The 10,820-nt window shown below is 31.6% G+C and overlaps 1 protein-coding gene across 3 annotated transcripts; it reads left to right on the top strand.

The window, feature by feature from the left end:
- Nucleotides 1–2,336: 2,336 nt before the first annotated feature.
- Nucleotides 2,337–7,598, top strand: LOC114406427. Of its 3 annotated transcripts, none has more exons than XM_028369126.1 (3): nt 2,337–2,457; nt 5,263–5,929; nt 6,611–7,598. In XM_028369126.1, the coding sequence occupies exons 2-3, from the start codon at nt 5,322–5,324 to the stop codon at nt 7,299–7,301; spliced, it is 1,299 nt and encodes a 432-aa protein (XP_028224927.1). In that variant the 5' UTR covers nt 2,337–2,457; nt 5,263–5,321; the 3' UTR covers nt 7,302–7,598. The 3 variants fall into 3 exon arrangements, with proteins under 3 accessions (XP_028224927.1, XP_028224926.1, XP_028224928.1); XM_028369125.1 differs by having other exon boundaries at nt 2,445–2,825; XM_028369127.1 differs by lacking the exon at nt 2,337–2,457 and adding an exon at nt 2,464–2,609.
- Nucleotides 7,599–10,820: the final 3,222 nt, after the last annotated feature.

The following is a 10,820-nucleotide window of genomic DNA, read 5'->3' as shown; positions in this document are numbered from 1 at the left end:
TGTGATTCCCCTTAAGTGACCTCATGCATTGTGTGGGCAAAGTGCTCGTCGCCCTAGGGGTGTCACACACAAACCTCCAGCTGGTTATGGTAAGCCTTCAGCTTTATGAGCTCCTCCTCATGATGTCGTTCCATCTCCGTAATGCGGGTTTTAAATTGTTGGAAAATATCGGTATCTGTCATGGTCATCGAGGGAGGATTGGAGCCTTCAAAAATGGTCTCTCATTTGAGGTCAGATTGCACGCTAACCATGGGTGAAAAAGAGGCCGTGGGCTAAGTTTTACCATGACCCCACGATGGACGCCAAATGTACATACCAAAATCTGGAGCTGATTGATGTCAGGGTGGTCGTGGCCAAGGTGGGCTCCACGATCTCGCAAGTCGAACTTAGAGTACCCTTTGTTAGGAGAACAAGAGGATAGACCTGCAAAACAAATGATTCTAACACTCAAGTAAGTACATGAGTTAGGTGAGAATGAAAGATGAAAATGGTGAAATACAACCTGATACTTATAGAGTGAAGTGGGAGCTAGGGGTCTTTGTTTGTAGGGGCTGTTACCATGTTGTAACAAACCTTACATATAATTACTAGCGTGTAGATAATAGCTAGTAAATAATTTTTTCTTATAGATAGTGCATATCTTATAGATAATTGAATACTTGTCATGTGGTAAGGAGGTTGCAACATATTTAAATAATGAAGTGATTAGAGATAACCTATCGGTTGGAAGCCCGACGGTTAAGGGTGATACGTTCATGCTCCTGTGTCAGGACTGACACGGAGGACTAACGTGTGTGTTGGAGTGTCACGTAGTTTGTCATGTTCACTTTATGAGCCCTGGACAGTACACTTATTTATTTAAAATAATATATTTTTATTTTATTTTTTGCATAAATAAAATTTTAAGTAATATTTCTATTAAAAAGTAATTATTATTTTTATAAAAATTGAATATTTTTTTCAATAAATATAAAATATTTTATTAAAAAGAAAGCAATACAATAATTAAAAAAAAAACAACAACGCAATATTAAGATGAGAATCCAAAAAGTAATTTAGTAGCAACAAGCCAACAACCGATGTGGTAGCTGAGTGGATTATTAGTGCTGAGGGATGTAATAGAGTTGTATTGTATGGGTAAATAAGGTATCATAAAAAAATTCAGGAATAAAAATAATAAAAAAACAATTGCAAGTGGAAGTTGAAAAATTAGAGAACTACTTAGAATAGCATTTAAAAAAATGCTATAAGTTAATTACATAAGCTGTTTTGCTAAACAGGTCTTTTATTTAAACATGTTTTTTAATTAATAAAATAAAATTTTAAGTGAAAAAAAAGTGTTTACAAACACATTTAAAAATTTGCATTGTCCATGTACTAATAAAATCAATACGTAAAAAAAGTGTTACGCTCTTCTTCTGTTTTTAGCCATGTTATACTAATTTGATAATTTAAAATATTAATTTGAAGCACAAATCAATTAGGCGACAGATTTAAATTTTAAAAAGTTTAAAGGCAAAAAGGCTGCATAAAAGATGATTTTTACACCTCATTTTAAGTAATCATCTTTTTCATCCCATTTTTATTAAAAAGATAAAGAGAAAAATTTATTTACAAAACATTTTCCAACCTATCATAATAAAATATAAAAAATATTCTATCATAACTATATTACGACATAATTGTATTTTCATTTTTTATTACAGTTAATGTATACTTTTAGTTCTCTAATACTTAATTTACTTGAATTTAATTTCTTTTCTAATTATTACAGTCAAATTATTTTATCATTTTTTCTTTATATACAATATTTAAATTCTTACATTATTTTTACTTATTGAGAGATTATGATACACTTGAAATAAGAAATTGTTTAAAAGGCTTAGAAGATTAAAAGAAAGTTTAAAGAATTTTACAAGATTTTAAATTAAAGTTTTAAAAACGATCAAATTCTTTGATTTTAGGAAAAATAGATAGGAAACAAATTTAAAATAGTACAACTAATCCAGAAAATAATGATATAAAAAATGAAAATTGAGGAGTTAAAAAAAAAGCATACTGAAGAATTAGATGATAAACTTTTTTATAAAAAAAAAGTTAAAAAATTAAATTTAAATAAAAGTATTATAACCGAAACTACACATTGGAGTAACTAAAAATAGAACTAAACCTTAAATTCTTTCGTCAAAATTCCATATTCCATAATCATGTTAGTACATTGGAATGTCATAAATGGAAAGAGAAAAACAAATGCGATTCCTTTTCTTTCTCCGTCTGTTTCGTGAGAATTGGTGTAGAGATCATAATTTATTAATTTATTTAATATTTAATTAATAAATATATTATAATATTCAATCTCTCTCTTCTTTCTCTCTCTCTCTTTCACACATAACAACCAAAAACACATTATGCCACAAAGAAAGAGAGATTGCGCAAACATTTTTCAATAAATTTTGGGTAATTATCATCGTGATCTGTGCACAATCATCTGCTACTTCATATACCTCTCTTCCTTTTTTATTTGCTCCTCTTTTCCTCCTTTCTTTGTTCAACACCCTTCTCTTAGGAACAACCCTTTTCCAAGTTTTGGGATTTGGAGGATGCAAAACGTGAGATTTTTCAGTTGGGTTTTGTGTGTGTCGTCATAAAAACCCTTTTTTTTTCTTTCTCTGGGGTTTTTGTTTTATTTTAGTTTATTTAACTTTTTTTTGCCTTCTGGGATTTTTGTTATCTATGTGAAGCTGGGCCAATGTGTTTTTTTTTTTTAAGGTTTGAGTCCTTTGTGTGAAGGGTTGAGGGAGTTTGGTGCTTTATGTATCAACTAGGTGAGTTCAAGTTGCATTTATATCTGTGTATTTTGACTTTGACTTTTCTGCTTTGTTGTTAGTTCTTGTTATTGTGTTCCTCCTGCTGCTTTTGTGTATTGCAAATTTGGGCTTTGGATGGGGTAGTTGACAGGTTTTCACATCATAACAATTGGCTGCTTCTGTTACAGTTTTAACTTCATTGGAAGAATTTCTCATGTGCTTGAGTTTGTGGTGGTTGATTTGCTTAAATTGGTTTATTGAGTTCTGTTAGGTCAATTCCTTTGATCTATGTGGTGTTTGTGTTTGTTGAGGTTGGTTATACTTATGGCTTCTCACTTCACTATAGGTATAAACTTTAAAGAAGTCTGTTGATTGAGAAGTGCTCTTTTGGTTCCTGAAAATGCAAGTTACCTTAGGTTGAATAGAGAGCTGTTAGGGGCATGAGTGTCATGAATATTTTAATATTATTAGGTCTAAAGTGAAAATTTTGTAAATTTTTTTTATCGAATTTGAGCTAACTGAATGGTTTAATTGACTTTATGATTTTGTTCTTCAACTGAAAAAAGATTGACATATAAACATGTGATTGGGGCTTTGGTCAAAAAGGAAGGTTGCCTCTTAACTTCCGAATGAGTTTGAGCTGTCCTGATGATTTAATTGATTCTGTTAATTTCCTTTTCTTCGACCTAATGTGCCTTGTAATTTTGTTTGATCTATATCTTTGCTTAAAGTGAAAGAAAAATGAAAAATTTTCTGATTGGTGATCTTAACAGATTGCTTGGTGTATGCTGTCATCAGAATTTAGCCCCCTTGAAAAGCCAGCTTATATTCTATATTATTTTGCTAAGAAATGAACCTTTACTCGTTAGAGAATGGCATGCTTGATACTGTAATTTTAAGCTCTTTTTAGAATCAAAAATGCAAAGTTGATGAATACCAACTTTGATCCTTTTAATGTAATTACTTTAACTGCCATTTTAATAAAGATTTTGAAATAATATCATATTCCATGGTCATGTTTGACATGAAACAAAAATACCCTTTTTACTAATGAAAATTCGGTTCCCCCTCGAGTACTCTAATATAATGAGCTACCTATCGGACAGCAAAATAATCGATTGCTGCCATTCAAAGCCTTTAGTGCTTGATGACATTATATCTCTCATGTGCTGCTTGATGGCATAGAGTTTCTGAAGGCATTTGCTTGGAAACGTATACTCATCTCATTACAAGTTTTTTTATTTTCTTGGCTTGTCCTAAGTAATGTTTTCTTTAGTGATTGATAGAACTTATTTTCTCTGAGAAGTTAAGATTATCGTCTATATCGTATTAATAGCCCTGTGGCAATTCTGTTATATAGTTTGTCTTTGATATAACAAATAGATGTTTGAGCAATTAGCAATATAAAAATGCCTTTTGCACTTCAGTTGTTTAATGCAATAGTTTATTGTGCACTTTAGATTAATGAAATAATTTGTCTCCCTTTGTATATGGTTTTTTGTCTAGTACTTCTATTAAACCAGTAAGGTATAGATGATTGAATCCATTTCTGTCAGTTGCTACGCTATTATAATCTCTGGAGAAGGCATTTGTTCTGACAATTTAACCATTGGACTCTAATATGCCAGTTTACCTTTGGTATTCACTGAATGTGCCTTTTGAAAACTTTATGAATTCAGGAAGTAAATTCAGTCAAAACGGTTCTTCTTTTCTTGTGGAACTTTTTGAATGCAAACTGTGAAGAAGTTAAAGAACTTAAAATTGATTTTATTCTTATGTGTGGTCTCTAAGCACTTAAACTATCATAGAATGGAATCTCTGGGTCTAAGTCGAGTGTGTCTTCCTTTGAATATCATAAATATATAGTCATATCCAATGGAAATTGGACAACATGGAGTGTGATTCTTGTATGAAATTTGTTCATAGTATATTCGTTCATTCTGAAAAAGTCGTTTTTCTAGTACTTTTAATTTCCCAATTTATTTATGACTGAAATATTTCTTTCTTCTGATGAGTTTGTTTCTAACATCTGCTGCATAAAGTTGTCCAGTCTTTCCGTGAACTGGTCTCTTCATGTTAATGTTATATATAAACAGTTTTCTTTTGGTATCCTTTGTTGCTTTACCTACCCATCGTGTTTGCTTCATTGTGTTAAATTGCTCACACTGCTTTCTAATTATCGTGTTTACACAAACTAAACAATTGTCCTAAGCTAATGGGTAGTGTCTACTTTTTCTTTGTTTGTTTTTCAAATATAAATGTATTTTTGTTTTAGTGGAAAAATATAAATGTTTGTTGCTTGCTTTAAATGTTGTATTTTTATGTTTTGTTCGGTATGACAAGCTATAATGACTGCAATTTAATATTGCATGCTAACTTGTGTAATTTTTTTTAATTCTAATCAAACAAGTGCTTAGTGCTTAATTTTCTCTTTATTCCTGTTTTTATTATTCAGGACATGAGTTTTGTGAAAAATAGTGCTTTAAAAGCAATGGTGGGACAATTGTGACAAATATGGATCCTCAGGCCTTTATTAGGTTGTCAATAGGTTCTCTGGGGTTGCGATGCACTGGAATTGAACTGAGCACTACAAAATCTGGAATTCAAACACTCTCTTTACCTTGTGTTTGTGAGATACGGCTTCGAGGTTTTCCTGTTCAAACATCATCAGTCCCCGTGATATCCTCCACAGAAGTTATACCTGATACTCAGAACGTTGCTTTTAGCTTTTACCTTGAGGAATCTGATTTAAAAGCGTTGTTAGCTCCCGGTTGCTTCTACAACACTCATGCTTGTTTGGAGATTGCGGTGTTTTCAGGGAGGAAGGGATCCCATTGTGGAGTTGGCAACAAAAGGCAGCAAATTGGGATTTTTAGAATGCAGGTTGGCCCCGAGTGGGGTGAAGGAAAGCCAGTGATTCTTTTTAATGGGTGGATAGGTATTGGCAAGAACAAACAGGATAATGGAAAGCCGGGTGCGGAGTTACATTTAAAAGTGAAACTAGATCCTGACCCTAGATATGTGTTCCAGTTTGAAGATATAACAACATTGAGTCCTCAGATAGTTCAACTGCAAGGATCCATCAAGCAGCCAATCTTCAGTTGCAAGTTTAGTAAGGACAGGTGATATGAAATTCACGATCTATTTTACTTTCAGTTATGTTGACCCTTCTAAGAAATCTTTAGAAGTCATCATTTAGTTGTTCTCAAATAACTTGCATTTGAGTTTTAAAATTGAACTCAATATCATGTTTTACAAGGTTTTTCTTTTATCAACATAATTAAGTATGGATCTGGCTCCTCTAAAGTGAACTCACTTTAGAGAGTGAAGTAACAAATTCCAATCGTGGATGAGAAAATCAATGATTAATATTATGTGCACATGCATTATAAATCATGCATGTGTTAGAATATCAACAGTTGATTTGTTTGTCAACAACTTAGATTTGTTACTTTACTGACTAAAGTGAATAACTCATTTTGGAGGAGCCAAATCCATTAAGTATAATTTTCTTTGCATCCTGAAGCATGGACAAAACACTTATACCAGAATGTCTGTGGACTGATGTAGTTAACCAGTCTCCTCCAATGGAAGCTTAAATTATATTTCATAAGAACACAATGCCTGGTTTTGGGACCAAGGAATTAAATCATTCTCTCAAATCAATATTTCAAGTGGAAAATTGGTAGTGTATTTTCTTCATTGTTTCCTTGTCAGTTGGTTGGACCTGATATCTGTAAGACGTGCAACATTTGTCTAAACATTTGTTGTTAATAAAACTTTTGATAGCTATGGAATGACAGGGTTTCCCAGATTGACTCGTTGAGCGCTTACTGGTCAGGTTCTAATGACATTTCTGACTTAGAGACAGAGAGGAGAGAAAGAAAGGGGTGGAAGGTGACGATACATGACCTCTCTGGCTCAGCTGTAGCTGCAGCCTTCATAACAACTCCCTTTGTTCCATCTTCAGGTTGTGATTGGGTTGCCAGATCCAACCCAGGATCTTGGTTGATTGTTCGTCCAGACATAGGTCGATCTGAGAGCTGGCAGCCATGGGGAAAACTTGAAGCATGGCGCGAGCGTGGCATTAGAGACACTGTTTGCTGCAGATTCCATCTTCTGTCTGAAGCTCAAGAAGGAGGTGAATTTCTTATGTCTGAAATACACATAAGTGCTGAAAAGGGTGGAGAGTTTTTCATAGACACTGAGAAACATATGCGAACTGTAGCTACTGCAGCAAGTCCAATACCTAGTCCACAAAGTAGTGGAGACTTTGGTGCGCTGAGTCCATTGGTTGGAGGTTTCGTCATGAGTTGTAGAGTTCAAGGTGAAGGGAAGCGAAGTAAACCATCAGTACAACTGGCAATGCGACACGTGACATGCGTGGAGGATGCTGCCATCTTCATGGCACTTGCAGCAGCTGTTGACCTCAGTATCGTGGCATGTAAACCTTTCCGGAGGAAGGTCAGGAGAGGTTTTTGGCATTCGATGTGATCAACAAGGCAAATGTATTTATAAGCACTGTCGGAACTGTCAATGCTCTGCCTTTGCTTTTCATTGCTGCAATGCTTAAAAAAATGTACAGCTTAAGTTAGTGTCATACATTGCCCTCTTGTGAATTCTTCTACATATTATGATTTCTAAGGCTACATGACAATGTGGCCTTTGTACAATTAAGGTGCACAAAACAATCTCAAGTTAAAGAACTTTTCTAGAATTAACCTTATTCTGAAAAGCTCGTATGTTTGATAGATGTTATTGTCAAATATCATATATCTTTCTTCCCTTCAATATTGTGAGTTGGGTTCAAGGTAGACCTTGTACATTGTATTATCCATTTACTGAATTTTACAATATGTGCAGATTCATAATTTTGAATATCTAAGGTAAATAAACACATTGAATCCAAGATTACATTTTTTTTTAATAGTTTTCTGTTTTTTGAAATTTCAGTAGTTTCCTCCTTTATATGTTGTATTTTTCCGTATGTACTTTTATGGAGTAAATTAAAGGTGTTGGATTAATTTAAGAAAGTTTTAATAATGATACAAAGGGTTTTTATTCATGTTGACCCAAATATTAGAAAGATTTTAATTGGTATTACCTCTGATAATAAGTCTCACTTAAGAAGAAAAAAATAATTTTAAAATAAATGTCATTTTAGTATTTTAGTTCTTTAATGTAATATTAATTATTCTTTTTCATGTATTCACCTAATAGTAATATTTTTTTATAATGCTATGTTATATCATTTCTAGCAAATAAGATTAAGTTCTATATCATCTAAATGTAGTGTCAAGATACAATATATAATTGAGAGATAATCCTTACCATATGAGCTAGGGTTTGGGGTTGATTTAGACTCAAACTCATAGTGTTTAGCTTAGGTTGAAATTCACATTTTAAGATTATATTGAGAGTGTATTTGAAAAAAAAATTAACTCTCATATCGACAAAAGATAATGTCAAGATAGAGAATATGAATGGGAAAATCCTTATTATATGAGCTAGTTTTTGAGTTGAGTTATGTCCAAATTCATAGTGCTAACTAAGATTATGTCTAAACTCACATTCTAAAAAATAATAAGGTTAATTTTATAAAATTTTTATCTTTTATCATTTTGTTAACTTGTTCTATGTAAAAAAAAAAAAAAAAAACATAGGATAACATTGTGTGATTGACTCGGCAATGTGTCATCTTGAATTCACTAATGTTAAAAGACATAAATGCTACTCTTGATAGTTTTGATTGAACACACATAAATTGGAATGTAATGCGTATTCAAACACTTTCAAGTCTCATTAAAGACATAAAAACTACTCTTAATAGTTTTGATTGGACACACATAAATTCAAATGTAATGCGTATTAAAATACTTTTAGGTCACATTAAAGGCAAAGAAGCTACTCTTGATAGTTTTGATTGGACACACATAAATTGGTACTACTTCTGTTCTATATATAAGAAACAATTATCTAATTCATCAAGACCAATAGAAATAATTAGATTGGTCATTTTGTCATAAATTTTGATGTCATTCCAAGACTACTCATGACATTAAATGGTTTAAGAAATGATTAATTTTCAAAAGATGATTTTTCAACCAATATGTACCTTGTTTGATTGGTAGCTCAATAAATACACCCACTTCCAGGGAGAAATGAGTATATATCATTAATAAACCTCACAATTAATTAGGGGTAAAAATAAATTTAACAATGAAGTAGTTTTATGTTTCTTACAATGAGGATCAAGAAAACGTTACATTATATTTCTTATATATAAGTCTGGATGTAGTATGTAACACACTTAAACATCTTGAATTTATTTTAAAGACAAACTCTTGAGATCTGGAATATTAGTAAAAAAGAAATTAACTTATGCTAATTAAGAAAGTTAGTTAGTATCATTTAATTATTTCAATTTCATGTAAACTCTTTTTTTTTCAAACTATTATTCCTTAGAACTTGATATCAAGAATATAATATAGTTATAAAAAAAAATATATCAATTAAATAAACGATAATTTGAGAATCATCTCATTAAATAGAATAAAATTAGTTGAAATTTAGTTATATTTAAGATGGTTTTTTTTTCTTGTTATCCAAGAATAAAGAGAGCGAAAGCTACGCTTGATTTAAGACAAAAAAAAGCTATTCTCGATAAATTTGATTGGACACATAAATTAGTATGTAATCCACATTCAAACACCTTGAATTCCTTAATCACATAAAAACTTGTGATAGTTTGGATTCAACACACATAAATTGATATGTTACACGTATCCAAACACTTCTGAACACACATAAATTAATATTTAAGGCATATTCAAACACGTGAAAGAGCCAACTTTACAATACATGCCTAATACACTAGTAAGAAAAAGCAGCTGCATAGTGTTACTTTTAAGATCAAACATTCTTTATGCGGACAAAATTGCTCATTTAGCTTTCATTTATAACGATTTGTACTGGTTAGAGGAATTGCCTCACCAAGCTGAACCCATTGCTTTGTATGATGCTTCTACTAGCTCAGGCTAGTTTCTGTTTTGCCTTAATAAAATAAGCATCTTATCGTAAAAACTAAAAAAAATAAAAATAAACTTTCTTCTTCTAATTTATTCTTTTCCTTCTATTTGAATTTCTAATATCTTTTGATTTGATGATTTTTAAGGATTGTTCTACAGTCATGAGAGGCTAATTTTCTTATCTGTAGGATTAGAGAAGTAGTTCACCCATCAATCACTAATATTGTAACTTGTAATTATCTTAGGTAAAATTTAATCCACTTTTTTATTACAACTTTTCTTTTGCTTAAAAAGCGAAAGTTCCTTCAATTAATTTATGTTGAAGTTTTTTTTTTTTGTCCTGTAAAAGCTGTCTTTTTTTACTTGTTCTTCATTGTAAAAGAAACTAGCTGTAGTAGAATCTCTACAAATTGTGTTTTGTCTAACGTCTCTTAAGAAAAGAGGAACTAGAAAAGAAATTAACTTAAACCCTGCCTTAATTTGTAATTTCAATGCTTGTTATAGTACAATCCATGTGTACAAATGTATTTAGGTGAGGAATTAAATGGTGAAATTCATTATTGAAACGTCTGATAATTAAATCTTGGAATTTACTCTCCATATGTAGGTTATTTTTTTAGGCTAATGAGTTATTGTGGAGCTTAAAAAAAATCAATTAACATAATGTCACGAAAGTAAGTATTAACTTAATTTTAGTTTTTTTTACCTCTAAAGAAAGAACTAAATTATAATCAGAACCTACTCATCAAAAATTTATAATCAGAACATTCAAAATGAATATAAACTTAGCAATCTGGATGTGAGTAGTGAACCTGTGTGACTCTTTTTTTTTTTCGAGTTAATTTGCTTTCAATCAAAATCACTCAACTCTTATTGTTCCACCACTCACTGCATCACATATTGACAACTCTAAAAACACACATTGCAATTCAAGAAATCAATCACTGAACACACGCTCACACGCTTAGGCAAAGCAACAAGGTAC

The sequence above is a fragment of the Glycine soja genome, chromosome 3 (assembly GCF_004193775.1).
Source record: "Glycine soja cultivar W05 chromosome 3, ASM419377v2, whole genome shotgun sequence".
Lineage (NCBI taxonomy): Eukaryota > Viridiplantae > Streptophyta > Magnoliopsida > Fabales > Fabaceae > Glycine > Glycine soja.
Note: the sequence above shows the minus strand (reverse complement) of the source record. Positions and strands in the feature narration are given on the sequence as shown.